Source organism: Pangasianodon hypophthalmus, chromosome 11, assembly GCF_027358585.1.
Source record: "Pangasianodon hypophthalmus isolate fPanHyp1 chromosome 11, fPanHyp1.pri, whole genome shotgun sequence".
In the NCBI taxonomy this organism is placed as follows: Eukaryota; Metazoa; Chordata; class Actinopteri; order Siluriformes; family Pangasiidae; genus Pangasianodon; species Pangasianodon hypophthalmus.
Genome location: NC_069720.1, coordinates 4,085,192 through 4,102,088, shown reverse-complemented (window position 1 = coordinate 4,102,088; position 16,897 = coordinate 4,085,192). Strand labels below are relative to the sequence as shown.

At 39.3% G+C, this 16,897-nt stretch overlaps 2 protein-coding genes across 4 annotated transcripts in view; both read right to left on the bottom strand.

Annotated features, from left to right (window-relative positions):
* dennd5a (DENN/MADD domain containing 5A) overlaps window positions 1-1,883 on the bottom strand; it is a 48,220-nt gene extending 46,337 nt beyond the window's left edge. For both annotated transcript variants that reach the window (XM_026930853.3, XM_053237953.1), the window contains exon 1: window positions 1,541-1,883. In XM_026930853.3, coding sequence (XP_026786654.2) covers window positions 1,541-1,640 — 100 coding nt within the window. In that variant the 5' untranslated portion in view covers window positions 1,641-1,883. The remainder of the gene's footprint in view (window positions 1-1,540) is intronic.
* A 2,144-nt stretch (window positions 1,884-4,027) lies between these two features.
* On the bottom strand, window positions 4,028-15,164 carry tmem41b (transmembrane protein 41B). Of its 2 annotated transcripts, none has more exons than XM_026930874.3 (7): window positions 14,923-15,164; window positions 12,748-12,862; window positions 10,695-10,823; window positions 8,799-8,892; window positions 8,553-8,657; window positions 7,611-7,749; window positions 4,028-5,629 (listed from the first exon to the last, which is right to left on the bottom strand). In XM_026930874.3, exons 1-7 carry the CDS (start codon window positions 15,011-15,013, stop codon window positions 5,460-5,462), a joined length of 843 nt encoding a protein of 280 aa, XP_026786675.1. In that variant the 5' UTR covers window positions 15,014-15,164; the 3' UTR covers window positions 4,028-5,459. The 2 variants fall into 2 exon arrangements, with proteins under 2 accessions (XP_026786675.1, XP_026786674.1); XM_026930873.3 differs by having other exon boundaries at window positions 12,748-12,865; window positions 14,923-15,162.
* Window positions 15,165-16,897: the final 1,733 nt, after the last annotated feature.

Below are 16,897 nucleotides of genomic sequence, written 5' to 3'. Positions count from 1 at the left end.
TTAAATCGAAGGTAGGGGAAAAGTCTTGAAACTTCCAGTCTTTAAAGGTGCATTATGTAAGATTTGTTTTTTTTTTGTTTTTGTTTTTAAGATTAAAGGAGCGGTCACACTAGACTTTCAGCATGCGAAATATCTTCGGGGACTGCTGTGAATATTGGCGGCAAATGGATACGACATCACACACCAAGACATTGTTTTTTTTATCTACACATCATGGATTCTGATGTGCTTGCACTGTTTTTGTTGCAACGGTGATGAAAGTGTCTGCAAAGGAGAATGCAGTGGGTTCACCTGATCACCCTTTCAGTGTAAAAATATACCATCTGCTCTTGTATCCAGCGACACTGCAATCCAGGCAGCTTCTCTTTTGATGTTGATTTTATATCCTTTCACAGATGTGTTGTATAAAATGGGATGATGCGACACCGCTATAAGCAGTGTTTCCTCCATCTTGGATTTTCTGAAGAGGTCACGCTACGATCTTCTGTTAATCACACGTCTTCACGTGATGCGAATTCGCAGGTCAGATTCATCAAACTTGAACTCTGGAACTCAGCGAAATGCGAAACTTCTTCACACGAGCTTGCGTTTCCGGTCTTCAGTGTTCGCATACATATGAATGGAAGACAATGTAATGAAAAGCGTAAAGTGACCGCCCCTTAAGTCTCTGATGATTAGGTGGGATTGATATTTGAAGGATTTCTGTAACTCCTTGAGCCCATTCAGTTGACAAAGCTCCGCCATATAGAGCATAGTGGATATGAAATGACTGACAGGAGGCGCGTCCAAACACAAACAAGCGTTCCGGACCGGAAGTCAGTTTTCCAAACGGGTTTTCTCACCGAGTTAATAAACTTTTTCTAAGTCCACAGCTTAATCCATATATTTTTTATCATGTTTTACAAATCTTCCAGGTTATTTTTACAAGTACGGAATTTAAAAAAAAACGCCTAGTGCACCTTTAAGTGGGAGAAACTCCTGTTTAAAAATAAAAATAAAATAAAAAACCTCAAGAAAGGGAATTTAGTTTCAGTGAGAAAAAGGGAAGTGCTAGAAACCACAAGAAAATGCAATCTCTTCTATCTGTGCTTTTATGCAAATGAGAGGAAGGGAGAAATCCCGTGTCAAATACATCTGTTTACAAGACTGAGAGTTACCAGGGACATACCCACGTCGCTCATGAAAGTGAGATAGATAGATAGATAGATAGATAGATAGATAGATACAGAAGGCCTCCGACATGAACACTCGGGGTAATGGGATGTTCTCGGGGTAAATGCTGGGCCGCTAGTTTTTGGAGAAACATTAGCTTGTTAGCTTTACAGTTCAGCAAATATTTTAGCAAAATTAGCAAAATTCCTGTTTGAGGTGTTTGGAAATTTCAACCAGAATATAAAAGAAGAAAAAAAAAACAATATATCTGTACTAAATACGCAGAAGAAGTGTAATATAATCAAAACACAACCAAAAACTAATAAAATAAACGGTTGAAATAAACGGTTGAAATAAACCCCTGGCTCTCCGGGGCTTTGACGCTTACCGGACAGCTCGTCTGGTTCCAGCCCGCTTTCGGTGTCGAGTCCGCAGATAACGAAGTAATCCGCGAACCGGCAGGAGTTGGAGCTGAAGCCGGTGCTCATTTTGAGGCTGGTCCGGTCGTGGCCGTGTGTCCGCCGTGCTGCTGAGGTGCATATTATTATTACACACCCATCGGTCCGGGTTTATTTCGCGTAGCCATCGCGGACGCGCTTTATATATATATATATGTGTGTGTGTGTGTGTGTGTGTATATACCGAAAAAAAAATCAAAGCACGAGCCCGTGAAGGCGACCGAATTGCATTGTGGGCGCTCGCACAGCTGTTTTTCGACCGCTCCTCGAGCTCGAGCTTGTGCGCCTGCGCAGTGGATGCTGTACTGGCGACTGGTCATCTTATAGGATAAACCACACCACACACACACACACACATACACACACGTACACACTGCAGCAAGCCGGTTTAAAGTGACCATAAAAGTAAAATTGGTGGTTTACATGGCTTAATATGGCAGTATATCTGAAACCATCCTGGACCCGGAGCCTATCCTGGGAACACTGGGTGGGAAGCGGGAATACAGCCCTGCATAGCACTCATTCACACTTTAGCATATTTAGCATAGCCAGTCCACCTACACTATATAACCAAATGTTTGTGGATGCCTGACCATCACACCCACATGTGGTTCTTCTCCAAAACTGTTACCACAAAGTCTGACGCACACAATTGTACAGAATGTCTTTGTATGCTGTAGCTTTGAGAATTTCCCTTCACTGGAACTAAAAGTCTGAAACCTGTTCCAGCATCACAATGCCCCTTTCACAAAGCGAGCTCCATGAAGACATGGTGTGTGAAGGTTGGAGTAGAAGAACTCGAGTGTCCTGTACAGAGCCCTGACCTCAACCCCACTGAACACCTTTGGGATGAAGTGGAACACCGACTGAACCCCAGACCTCCTCAACATCCCGCCATCAGCGCCTGATCTCACTAATGCTCTTGTAGCTGAATGAACACAAATCCCCACAGCCACGCTCCAAAATCTAGTGGAAAGCCTTCCCAGAAGAATGGAGGTAATTATAACAGAAATGGGGGGATAAATCTGGGATGGGATGTTCAACAAGCACATATGGGTGTGATGGTCAGGTATCAACAATATATATATTTTGTCAATATAGTGTTTCAGCGTGGTTTTGTGAGGCGGGAGGAAACCGGAGAACCCAGAGGAAACCCATACAGACATGGGAAGAACGTGTGAAACTCCACACAGAGACAATAATTCAAGCTCAGGATCGAACCCTGGAGCTGTGACCAGACCCCTAGTACAAAGCAAGTAAATATATGAAAATGATCAGCAGTAAGGTTTATAATATTACAGTCAATTGTATCATTTTGGGTGGAAATTTTAAGACACACACAAAAAAAGTCTCTTTAATCAGTTTCATGAGGCGTATTGACAGCCTGCCCTCTTCTGTCTGACTAATGCAACTGCTTACAGTACAGCACAATGAGCAATGCAAATCTATGAACAACATATTATATGTATCCACATAACTGTCTTTGCACACAAACTGGATATTCAGATATCTACCTGTCCATAGCATCTAAAGTATACCAGAATATGTAAGTTAAAAGTAATATGGCCGGTTGTAATTCAGTGCTTATAATTGTGTAATTGCTGTGAACACAAAGCGCTTGTGAAGTTACAGGAGGAGAATGTAATGATAATGGACTGATGAAAGACGTTTGTCCGGAACGTCCTGTTATGTTCACTGCATCCACAAGTACGCTGCAGTTACTTCCTGGATTCCTCTTCAGATATTCCTCTTCTTATTAAGATATATAGTTTCTGAAGTTAGAGTTGGGCTGATTTATTCTCACAGGCCTCAGTAACTAATGGCATCACATATTATCTCTCAAATTGGTTTTAGAAATGCTCTATAATTTCCCCAAACACACCTTAAAGCTGGTCAAAGAGCAAAGAGAGCTTTGTTGTCTGCACTGGAAATAGCCTGTTACTTGACCTTGACCCAGCTGATCTACTAATTTAGCAGCTGGTTTGAAAGATGAAGAGACATGTCCAACCAGGTGTCCATAAAAACATCTGGAAACATCTGGTGTGCATCTACAGAGCTTTTCTAAGGAACATCTGGGAAAACAGCCTGCTAAAATATGAAGACAGAATAAGATGCGGCAGTTATTTCCCCCCAAAGAATGTCTAGTTTAATCCCTTAACAAATGACTTGGTTATCCGTCTTATTCATTTTATTCTTATTCGGTATCCATCCACTTCAGGTGGTAAAAATTAAATACATGGTTACTACTCTTGATGTGAAACCCCCTACAGCTTCCTGTTCTTTATTCTTCAAAGTTATTTACTGCATGACCTCTTTATGTACCCCGTTATCTTTGTCCTGATCTTGTTAGAGTGTGGTTTTTATCGCCAGGAGTAGAAAATCCATCATAAATACAATAAACACTCATTAAATGCAAGTGAAGGGAACCATGTTTTAATCATTTCATAATAAATATCTTCATTATATAATATTTCGTAATGACATTTGAAAGAAAAAGTTATCAATTAGTAGCATTTACATATGAAGAACATCCCGACAGCTCGATGTAATACTGTGTGTGTGTGTGTGTGTGTGTGTGTGTGGAGGCAACCCGAATTGCAAGAGACGAGAGATCATGTAGTCATGAACAAAACATAAGAAAAAGTAAAGACTTTGTAGAAATGCACGTTAGCCATGTGGATGTGCTTTTAAAAACAATTACAGAGGTTCATTAGAATATATGCAGAGATATACATGATGTCTCCGAGCTGTGGAAAGCAATCAGACTGAAAGAGACTGAACCAAAGGTCATGGTCCTACAGGAGCTTAGCTGCACCCTGTACATTAGGATTAATTTATTTAGTAGCTGATTAGCTGAGGAAAGAAATCACTATGCAGAGCAGGAGTACTTGCAGAACCAGGATGGGGAACTAAAGGACTGACCGATGCTTTGGATGAAGATGTAGTAAACAGTGAGATCATACACGATGAGGTATCCAGCTTCTACCTTTGTGCGGTAGAAAATTATCCCCCCTAAGCCGCTTATATTCAGTGCAAACGACTGCTCGATGTGTAGAGATGTATTTCTTAAATCTTACTTTTTTTTTTTTTTTTAAATACACTTAAGATTCATGAGGTTCCTTCTGACTTTCAGTCTTCGCTCATCATTCTTACTCCTGTTTTTCCTCTTTTATATCCAAGGTGTACCCTTTCCAGTAACCAGTTATTTAAGACAAAATGGATTAAAGCAAAAACAAACTAGCTAAATAAAAAAAAATTACAATACATATGAGGCATTATAAATACAATTCGGTGTCGGAAATCGTGTCTTCTGATATATATCTATATGTGTGTGGAGAAAAAAATCACCAGGAGAATCTCCTACATGTAGTTGGCAGCAGGACTGAGTGTTTGGTGCATCATCCAGAAGAAATCTGCAAATTTTTAATATTTACTGTCATGGCCAAACTATGGGGAAATATAATGTTGATGGCACGGTGTATGTGAGAGGTGATGTATTTAAATATCTCCTGGCATAGCACCCTGTTTGTGCTGCCAATGCAACACGGGCTAAAAACACCTCAAAAGGTATTGCTTTAAAGTTAGAAAATTAAAAAAATTTTGTCTTAATATGGGAACATTAATTATTACACAAAGTTGTTAAAAAATATACGAAACAATAAAAAGATAATGGATAGAAATGTTCAGTCTGTGACAGGGAAAACGAACAAGTGTATGATCACGAGCCAGTCCGAGTTCAACAGTTCTGGGCCCGTTTTCCACAACGACAAAGAAAAAGACAGCTGTGCGTGTGAAGACCAGGAGAAGCAGGGTGAACTGGATGACAGGCAGAGGAAGTGAGGTGGCGCTTTACTCCATCTTTTCCTGCAGCTTTCTCTGGAAGCACACCGGGAGGATGGAGACTACGGCCAGAACAGCCAGCACGGCCAAAGAGTACCAGGACACGGCCTCGCCTGCTGTGGTCAGCTTGTACAGCGTCGTTCCGGCGTTTATCGCTACGAAAGATGGAGGAGCAACTCCTGAAAGAGAGATGCGAGAGCACACTGAGAAAGTGAAACTGTCTAAAGTGCTATTCATATCTATCAGCATGATGCTTTCACACTTTTTTTTTTTTTTTGAGTGCTGGTGGGAGCATCTTTGCTGCAGCTTTATACGGTTTCGAAAATCAACAGAATTTGAGCTGCCTGTGTGACTTGACTAGCAGGATGTCACGTCACGTCACGTCACGTACTGGTGAATGTCCCAAAAACAGAAAAGATTTTAGTTCGACTGCAACATTATAGTATTAGCAATAAAATAATTTCAATTCAACAAGTCGTAAATATTCTCACATTCGTTTAAAAGCAATATAAAGAGATTTTCACAAGCACTCTGTCCTCCACACTGAAAAAAAAAAATCACCTAATTTATTTAATTCAAACGTCTACATCGGTTCCATGTGAATAAACAGAGGTACATTAATATAATTAGTTTTCTTACAGCTAAAGTGATTTGATCATGTATTTCCAAAACCTTGAATAAAATCAAACACTGCACTGAAAGAAAGGGAATACGTAGTCAGCCAGATTTAAGAAAAAAAATATTACATATAGTTTATATAACTATTAAGATTCTCATCCAAATGTGATTTAATTGCTTAAACCAAATTGAATTATGTAGAGTGAGTGTGAACAGTTCGCATAATATTAACACGATCCAGTTACGTTATAAAATCTTGTGCTGAGAATAGTGCAGCAGTAAACATCGAAGTCTCACAACACCAGAGATCTGGGTTTGATCCTGAGCTCATTGAGGGTGCAGGGTTCAATTTTATTCAAGGCTTTGGAATTACATTCTGTACCGTCACTCGAACTCAGGAACGAACCCAGGACCCTGGCGTTGTGAAGCGTCAACATTACACACAGGATTTAATCAGAGATTTTATAACGTAATTGGATAATGGGATACATAATTCAAACTAGTAGATTAAGATACTTGTTTAAATACAATCCAATGTGAGCAATGAAATCGTGTTTTGATTTGAAAAACTTCTGACCGACCACATATTCCCTTTTTTATGTGCATGTTTGTTTGTTTTCTCCCCCCCACTTGCCCACCAGCGTGTGACCTGATTGCTCAGGAGGTTTATAAATAGGCTTCTGATGTCGTTCTGTGCTTTTGTGAAAGTTGAACTTTGGAAACCTCGGTGTGATGAGAAAAGACGCTGACAACATCTATTTATAAAAGTGACCACGTCCCACAGGATTACGTGTAAAACATGCTCTCTTGTAAAACATAAAGCAGCCAAATAAAGTACTTAAGTACAGAGGGGTCCAAAAGTCTGAGAGCACTAGCGAGCATACAAAATATTTCATTGCAAATTATATCAGCAACAAAGTGAGTGAAAAGTAGAATCTCTGAAATATTTACATGAATTCCAGAAGTTCTTAATACTCTCCCTTTTGCTTTAATGACAGCGTGCACGCCATCAGAGTGTTGTCCGAATGACTCAAGGAAAATCTGACCTTTGTACCAAGGATTTAACACAGTCAGTATCACAAATTTGCTTAAATTTAAAGTGACCTAGAAATAGTGAGGAATCTTAAATACTTCTTCTTCACTATTCTCTTCACTGATTTTCTTCATTTTCAATTTTTTAAAAACAATTCTGAGACTTTCTGTTTCAGTTTTAAATGAATGATTCTCAGTATGATCTCAGACTTCTTTCACTTCTATTACATTTTTTTCCAAAGCAAAAGGCTGCTTTAATTTGATTCCCCAGACTCCTCTGTAACCTACTGCATATTACCCGCATCTAACTTCATTTCTTACCTACAGTATATTTCACTACATATTTAATGGATACCAACAAGGTATTTTAGGTTAGGTTTTCCTGGTGTTCTTCACACATGAAAGCTCTGCTCTCTGCAGAGAATACTGTGCATAGGAGAATTTAGCAGCATAAAATTAATAATACAATTTTTAATTATATAAAAGAAAAGTGCTCTTTTTCTTTCTTACCGAGGAATGTACCAAAGAAGAAGACTCCCAGAGGCACATTGATGACGGGGGAAGTGATGTTAATAAACCAATTTGGGAGGAAAGGCGTAATTCTCAGAAAGATGATGTAATTGATGAGGTGTTCTCTGTGCTTATCGACCTGCAGATAAAGTAAAGGCTGGATTTTAATCTTTTAACTCTATATTAAAGGAACAAAACAGAAGAACAAGTTATGCTTGAGTAGATTTTGCCTTCAGTATTAATATATGTTTGATGTGTTGTGCGTTCTGAGATGCTTTTCTGCCCACCACAGTTGTAAAGAGTGGTAACACACACACACATACATACACATACACACACACACACGCACACAGTACTGTGCAAAAGTCTTAAGCACCCTATTTTTACTATTACAAACTTTGTTATAGATTTTTATTTTATGACTACATTACTGATTCAGTACAAAAGCATTTTAGATTCCAAACATTAGTTTTCCAGCACAAAATTAAATGTTACAGAAAAATGTCTGTATGTCAGTAAAGAAAGCAGCAGGTTACATAAGAGACACTTTTAAGACAAAAAACATAATGAAGGCTGCTGGGTTTCGCTGCAAAAATAAGAAGCGAGTCGACAGTCAAAGTGTCCAGAAGAACTGTGGCTGCTTCTGCAAGATGCTCAGTAACACTTACAGCTCATTTCCTTATAAAACTGCACACACTGCACCTGAGATACTATTTTTTTTTAAAGCGAAGGATCGTCACACCAAATATTGACTTTGTTTCATTTATTACTGTTTACTGCTCTTTATAGTATTTTCTTTAATGTAGAAGCATTTCATTTCATTATTTTTGAAGGCATCTTTGCTCTACAGCATTTCTTTGCATGTGCCTAAGACTTTTGCACAGTACTGTATACACACACACACACACACACACACATATATATTTTACACTAATATCTTACCTGTTGTGACCATTTCTGCGCTTTCTCCGTGAGGTACTTGTACACCACGGGTCTGCCCACTAAATAAGACAACATGTAGCAGAAAGACGCTCCCAGACCTGAGCACTGAGAAGCAGAATATCCGTACATTACGAAGCAGAACATTTTAGCGTAGTGTAGAACAATAAATAATGCGACAACAGCTCAAATATATCACAGTGTGTAATTATTTGCTTTGAGATCGCGTGTATGATTATTCACACTTACCAGGCAAACCAGGAACAGAGCCAGGGGGAAGGGATACAGATAACCAGAGAGGATACTGAGGAAAATTGAACCTGGAATGGCAAATGTCTGGAGGCTGAAGAAGAACTATTAAGGACAACAACAGATCTTGTCGTACTTATACTCTAAACGACAAATTTATTAAACCTAGGCTTTCAGGTCTCATGTTCGAGAGGTGATGCGAAACAGATCTTCCAATATCAGGATATTATCCATGAAAAATCTTGCATTTCATAACCAAGCAGTCAAATATTTACAGTGCATTAAGTGTGGAGCGCAAAATTTTGCAAACCCTTAGGATATAATGATGAACAGAACCAAGATATGTAGTGTGTTACGTTTTACAGATGTTTCTTTCCCAGCTCCAACGGCATTGGAACCCGATGTGGTCGTCTGTTGTCGTAGCCCATCCGACTCAACAACGCACGTGTTGTGCATTCTGAGCTGCTTTTCTGCTCACCACGGTTGTAAAGAGTGGTTATCTGAGTTACTGTAACCTTCCTGTCAGCTTGAAGCAGTCTGGCTATTCTCCTCTGAGCTCTCTCATCGACAAGGCATTTCCTCCCGCAGAACTGCCGCTCCCTTTCCTTTTTTTGTTTTTCAAACCATTTTGAAAATTATAAACAGTAAAACAGTGCTTTATTTATATAATCACATGTTGACACTAAACATGATTACATACATTTTAAAGTACAAGGTTCTCACATGCACCTTTGTGATTATAAATGTTATTTTTTATTATTATTATTATTTATAGGCTACTACTCTATTTACGTGTTATAATTATTTATATTTAATTTTGCTTACGTAACTGAAAATCGAGGTTTTTTTCAGGTTGTTACAATGTTACGAACAAATTTACACGCACTCCAATCAGATGTTAGTTTGATTTTACAGATACAGCAAAGATGATGTTGACATTTATGAATACGGAAATGGTTGAATCTTTTCCTCGCCATCCATGAAGATTTCCCTGAAGATCAGGCTCCACCCATTTACCTCCATCGTGGTGCCGATGGCAACCTACGCCAGTGAGACCTGCAAGGCATCAACAAGCATCAACAAGAAGCTGGAGGTCTTCCAGCAGAGATGCCTACACCGAATCCTTAAGATTCGATATTATGATCATATCGCCAACGAAGGCGTGCTCCAAAGGAGTGGCATGTACAAGCTCCACGTCATCGTCGCCAACAGGAGACTCCGACTGGCTGGCCACGTCCTCCGAATGGAGAACCATCGAATCCCCAAGACCGCAATGACATGGGTACCACCAGGCTCCAAACGTCAACGAGGAGAAGAACGTTCATTCAAGACCTGCGGGCACTGAACATCACATGGGACGACGCTGAGACCCTAGCTGGAGACCAGAAACTTTGGAGAGAACTTGCCCGATATGCTACCTAGCATGGGAGGATCTAAGTCTAAGTAAGTAAGTTTTATGATCAGATTTGACCTTAGGCAAATTTTTTCTACTACTTTTAATATCCTGGTATAATACATTATATAATTCAAGGACATCTAAATGACTTATTTATAATTAGCTCATAAAAAAAAATCAGATAGTACCTCATAATTCCAAGACCTCATAATTTTAAGTGCAGCAGATTTCCTGTGTGGTTGAATTAAAAATGTTTAGAAATGAATCTACAGATATTACTCATGTCAACAACACAAAACACTCAGACGCTTCAGACAAAACTATTCACACCCGAGCAGTAGAATAATCCAGACAGAGATGAGCCTTTCTCTACAGCCCGAGAAAGATGGAGACTTGAACTCGAAACCTTCTGGGCATTGGAGTAGATTCCAAACCACTAAGCTTCAATCAACTGGTACATTAGTAAATCTGAAACCTGTCTGATTTGGTGCAAAGGATACAAGACATATGTAGCAAAGTATGCTAAAAGCACTTGGGTATAATAGGTGTCCTTATATTTGGAGAGCACGGTGCCCAGTGCCTTTGCGTCGTCCATGTCTTTAGGGATTTTTATCTTGTCTCTCTCATCTCTGAAAAAGAAATGTCATGAACATGAAATGTGGCTTTTCACTAAAAAGCATTAAGGTTTCAATCTGATACTAGAACAGACTGGTATCGGATTGAGCCCATTTTCTGCAATTACATTTTTTTTTTGCATTTTCTCCCCAATTTGTTCATCTCCAAACTCCCACCCACCAGCCAGCTCTCTCCTATCATACCACAGCTACCAGCTGGGGAGGGTAAAGGCTAACACGTGGAAACTGGTGCATCACATGGCAGCGTAACACACTCTGAGGGAAGTGCGCTATCTACCCTCTTCCGCATACATGAGCTCATGGACACTCACGATTCGCTAGTGTCTCTGTGATTGACAGCGGAGAGAGTACACCATCCTTACCATCCAGACAGCAAGTATAGTTTTTCCTCTCTTGGATTCCCGGTAATGGACGGCTGTGGCATCGCCAGGATTCGAACTCGTGATCTCCCGAATGCTTTTCTGTGTGTTACGTAGATCCCAGTGCTGTACCATTCCCAACTTTTCTATTTTTTGATATAATAATGATACCGATACCAGAGCTCTGGGTACTGCTTGATATCTGATCCTGCTCTGCCTTTTTCGTAACCGAGACACTCTGTGGATAAGTTATCTAAAACATCCCAGGATCGGATGGCAAAATACGTCAGCGCTGATTCCACATAAATCCAGCGTTTCAAGCCAATTTCAAAAATCTGATTCGGGCGAAGAACACATGTCTTAAAGCACATGGCCATTATGACTCTGATGTTTCACATAACTCAATTTCAAGCTTGAAGGCACTCAGCTCGGATACTGAGAGGAGTCAGTATCATATATCAGCTGATTCTCAGAGTCGGTATGGGTATTGTATTGAAAATGGAAAATTGGGGCATTCCTAAATTAAGTGGGAAAAAAAACATTAAATGTGATCGACTTCTTTTTAGTTCCATTGACGATTGATGATATTACCCTGGATTTAGCTTTCCATTATCACCTTCCAGTTCATTTTATAGTTTTATAGTATGTAATACTCCTATCAGGGAAGTGCTACCAGATCCTGAGGACCAACGCAGAGAGACTCAGGAGGAGTTTCTACCCTCAGGTAATCCAGCTACTGAATGAAGACACTTGAGAAGTCTGCATATTATTCTACCTCACACACAGACACATACACAATCAGTTGAACTATGGACAAACAAAAGCTCTTGCATCTTTTTCACACTATGTCCTCAAAAAGCTGCTAAGATTCCTCTTTTCAAGCTGCTAAACACTATATATCTTTACATATGACATCTATATTTTGTCTAATAGAGTCTATTCTATTCTATTTTATTCATTTTATTCTTTTTATCATATTCGGCTTTTATTATATTCTGTTTTATGTATCACAGTTGCACTGAAAAACATTTCACTACATTAATACATCACATGTATGTAATGTATGTGACAAAAAAGAACCTTGAACCTTGATTTAACATCTTGGGGACATGCAGTTGTAGAAAAATAATCCATGACAAAGTGGTCTGAAGCAAAGCGGAGTTACCTTTACAAACCCAAAAGTTAATTAATTTCCCTATAGCATCATTATTTATTTCTTAAAGAGCAACACGCCATACTTTTAATCCATTTGTAATTCTGTTCAATGTTGTAGAAATTCAAAAATAAGTTACTTCCTGTTATCACCTGTCTCATAACAACTCTAACTAACTTTCACCAGCTTCTCTTTTTTCTCTCTGTCATGAAGTTAATAAGACAAAAAGAGAAATTCTGCTTGTTATGTTCCTCAGAAAGCTCAAAGTCATCTGTCTGGAAGGCTTTCCCATGACTGGAAATGTTAAGATACGTAGATTTAAATATTTTATTAATGATTTAAATGACCTAGTTACGAAGTCTTGCTTACAAATGAATTCTTATGGAACTAGAAACAGCCCACTTACTCGCTCAGCTCAGGGAAATTTCTGTAAACCAGGTACATGACTGAAGCAGCACAGGCAAAGATGGAAATCAGGATGAGGAGGGACATGCGTGCAGATCCTCCTCCGGTGTACTGCGCTGCTGTACAGGGAACACGCGAACAAAACATGTCAAGACAACATCGCATATAAAAGCAGGGGTGCGCAAACTTTTTGCAGCCCCAAGATAAATTCAATCTGTGCTGTTATACTCTCATAAAGAATTGTGGACCAAGAGGAGTAACTGTTACCACCCTGATGATGATTATTTTACAATAAAACATCCTAAAGTGTTTGTTTCACTAACAATTTTCTAACACTAACATTTTTACGTTGTACTTTTTATCCATTTATAGCCACAATAAATGTTGTGGAATGTCTATGAGACAAGTTACCAGTCGTAGCCTCTGTTTTTTCTCTCTCTCTTGTCGTTAATAAGAAAACACACATTGTGCTCTGTATCCCTGTGTATGAGCTGTTACTGTAGAAATCATGATACACTCGAACGAGTGCATTAATATAAACCTGTGATTTGCCTTGGAGCTGCTGTTATAGCAAAGTGCTTCAGAATTCTCCAATCTGATTGGTCGGAAGGCGTTGATTAATTGTTTATAACAGCAGCTCGGGCAGTCGTTCTGGCTGGAATTCAAAATGTAGGTTTATATTAATGCCTTCTTTTTAATATGTTATCATTTCTATAGTAACAACCTGCTCTCAGGGACGCTCCAAATATCTAAAGCGAATAATAAACTGATTAAAAACAAACAGTTGTTGATACAATGAAGCTTTCTGTAAGGAGGCGTTTATATGACAATTCTGGAAGGAGTCTCCAGCGTCAGTGCTTTGTAACGGTTAGAGTTTTTCGCCAGGCTTCGGGACAGAGAAGTTTGCAATTTTAGGTTTCTTGGAAGCTTCAAAAGAAAGAAAGAAAGAAAGAAAGAAAGAGAGAGAGAGAGAGAGACAGAGAGAGAGAGAGAGAGAGAGAGAGAGACAGACAGAGAATAGAGAGAGAAAGAAAAAGAGGGGGAGAGAGAATAGAGAGAGAGAGAAAGAAAAAGGGAGAGAGAGAGAAAGAGAGAGCGAATGAGAGAGAGAATGGAGAGAAAAAGAGAGAGAGAGGAAGAGAAAGATAAGAGAGGGAGGGAGAGAAAGATAAGAGAGAGAGAGAGTGAAAGAGGAAGGAAGAGAGAGAAAGAGAGACAGAGTGAGAGTGAGAGAGAGAGAGAGAGAGAGAGGCTTTCTCTGGTGAGAGGCTTTCTATCTGCTTTAACACAAGTTAAACTTGTTCCACAACATTAAATGTAACTATAAACAGTTAAAAAAAACACATGAGATTTATTAATATAGGAAAAATCGTAATTATTGACAAATAGCTTTGGGATGAAAGGATTAAAACACTTTACTGTAATAAGAAAATAATCCAGTGCTTCGTATCAGGCAACATCCCAGCACCGTCGCTGATTATTTTCCTACAACAGCACACCATCAAGTGTTTTATTCCATACATCAGAACCTCATCAGCATAAAGTGCATCATTTAAACCCATTTCATCCAAGTGCCAAGTGATTTATTACTGTAGAGCTGAGTAACTGTAGCAGCTACAACACTTCTGATAAGACTTTACTGTAGCAGCTCATGTATTAGAGCAAGATGTTGCTCAACTTTGCGTCAGGTGTTTCAAAATCCCCAGAGAGAGCCACATCAGGGACCTCCATTTTAAACAGCTTACACATAAATACACTTCAGTTTACACATATCACATTACTGTGTCCTTCAGTTAATATTACACTCAGTGCTTTAACTCTGTCCACCAGCCAGCTGCTCAAAATATAGTGATTAACCTCAAAAAAATCCTGACTCAAACTAAGCTGATCCTTTCTCAAACTAAGCTGATCATCTGGAAAACAAGATGGACTGCTTCTTTTCAACAAACTACATTTCAAAGCTGAGTAATCTTTAAACAGCCAGAATAGGTCAGTGATTTTTTTTTCCTATCCGTATACAGGCAAGCCCCGCCCCCAGCGCTAGGATTGGATGAAACGTCACACGCGTGAGCGGGCTCGTGATCAGTGCTGATCTGTGATTGCCTGAATGAGCCGTCAATCATATGGCAAAGGGCGGGACTTGTCACAATACGGGTATATCCAGCCAGTCAGTTACCTTTAATAGGTTGCGTTTCTTTTGTCGTCGATTCCTCTTCTATCAGAGAAGTGGCTTCTGGTTCGCGAACTCCGCTCCTTTTCTTCGCCATGTTGGTTTATTTAAAATGAAGCTTAGAAATCGGCGTGGAGCGTCGTTAACTGAGGACCTGAGCTCGCGCTGGTTGAAAAAAAAAATCAGCCGGTTATTTCCTAATGAGCGCTGAGACGGTATGACGCTCGTGACCTTTAACCTTCGTCTTGTTCGGCGGCGATGACGAGGGAGATGAAGAACAAAGAGCGCCCTCTGCTGGGAGTCTACTGGAACTGCAAGGACAGGACCTACAGGGTTATTCAATAATAATAATAATAATAATAACAGTGACAGAATTGAAATAATGCAAAAGTAATATAATAATTATAAGTATTAAATACATAATAATAAATCAATTTTAGAAATAATTGTGAGTTTGTGTATAATTAGAGCGCAATGCCTCTTGCAAATATAATACATATGGGTTGTAGTATCAACATAGTTTTTTTTTTTTTTTTGCACATTCTTAAACCAACAGAGAAAATATAATTTCAGATGTACATAAAGACTATAGAACGCATGTACTTACAGGACACAGAAATCAATCATATTTTCTATGTATTAAAAACTATAAATGTCCATCTTGTACGTATGAAATTATTCTGGAAAATAACAGTGATGAAATATGATATAAACTCTGTACCATGACATTACGATGGCGGTCATGGCATAGTCACGGCGTACTTCCTGATGACTCGACTGGCAGTGACATGGTGGGCTGAGCAGAAAAGCCTGATGACTCACAAAAAATTAAAACACACAAGAATTAAAAAAGGAAATTTTTTTTTTCACTCCCATAATAATAATTATGATAATAAAGTTAATGGAATACAGTTTCACACTGATTTATAGAAAAATGCTTTTATTTGTAAAATGTTTTCATTCAGTCAGAGCAGTTCTTAACTGCAATGTACATGCGTCTTATTATTATTACAGCAACATGTGTTCATGTTGCTTGTTTACAGGTTTTACTTCTATACTTTATCATTTCCAGAAAAGAATCAGAAGATATTTTGATATTCTTTAAATTGGCCAACATTCCAAATGTAAAAAAAAAAAATCTTTATAATACGACAAATTAACCCTTTCTCTCAGTACATTGGTGATCCAACCTGCCGGGGGAATGGAAATCAACTTATTGGACATTATTGGACATTTAATGTGGCCTAATGGATAGAGAGTCGGACTTGCAACCCAAAGGTCATGGGTTTGCGTCTCAGGCAGGGATTGTAGGTGGGGGGAGTGAATGATCAGCGCTCTCTTCCACCCTCAATACCACGACTGAGGTGAGACCCTTGAGCAAGGCACCGGACCCCCAACTGCTCCCCGGGCGCCGCAGCAAAAAAGGCTGCCCACTGCTCCGGGTGTGTGTGTGTGTGTTCACTACTATGTGTGTGCACTTGGATGGGTTAAATGCAGAGCACAAATTCCGAGTATGGGTCACCATACTTGGCCACACATCACTTTACTTCACTTCACCCCACTTCTGTTTGGTTTCTGTATGTAGAGTATCATGATTCTGACTGTGTTTAGCTGCTGCTGAGCAGGGTGATGGGAAAAGGGAGGGCTGTGAGCCCCCTGCTGGGCAAACAATTCACACCTCTTCACACTAACACTGGTACAGAGATAAAACAGACCTCATAGCTCAAGTTTTTTGATAGTAAAACAGTGTATACAACTGCCATAATAAAATTATAAAATTTAAACCTAGTAGGCTAGGTAAAAAATGAAATACATATGAAACACTATAAGCAAATTCTTAAAGCCCTGAGTGTCTACTTTCATATGAGCCTTTAACCACTACTGTGGAGTGTGACATAACAAATAAATTCAATGCTGAACACGAGCTTCTCCAAAACAGGAACTACTGTTCCTGGATCGCAGCTGCAGCAGCTCCAGGGTC

Coding starts and splice junctions, on each gene's coding strand:
- tmem41b (XM_026930873.3), bottom strand. CDS start 15,013: ATGGCGAAGAAAAGGAGCGGAGTTCGCGAACCAGAAGCCACTTCTCTG. Junction 12,866..14,922: donor AGAAACGCAACCTATTAAAG/GTAACTGACTGG, acceptor TTCCCTGTACAG/CAGCGCAGTACACCGGAGGA. Junction 8,658..8,798: donor CTCTGTTCCTGGTTTGCCTG/GTAAGTGTGAAT, acceptor TCTGCTTCTCAG/TGCTCAGGTCTGGGAGCGTC.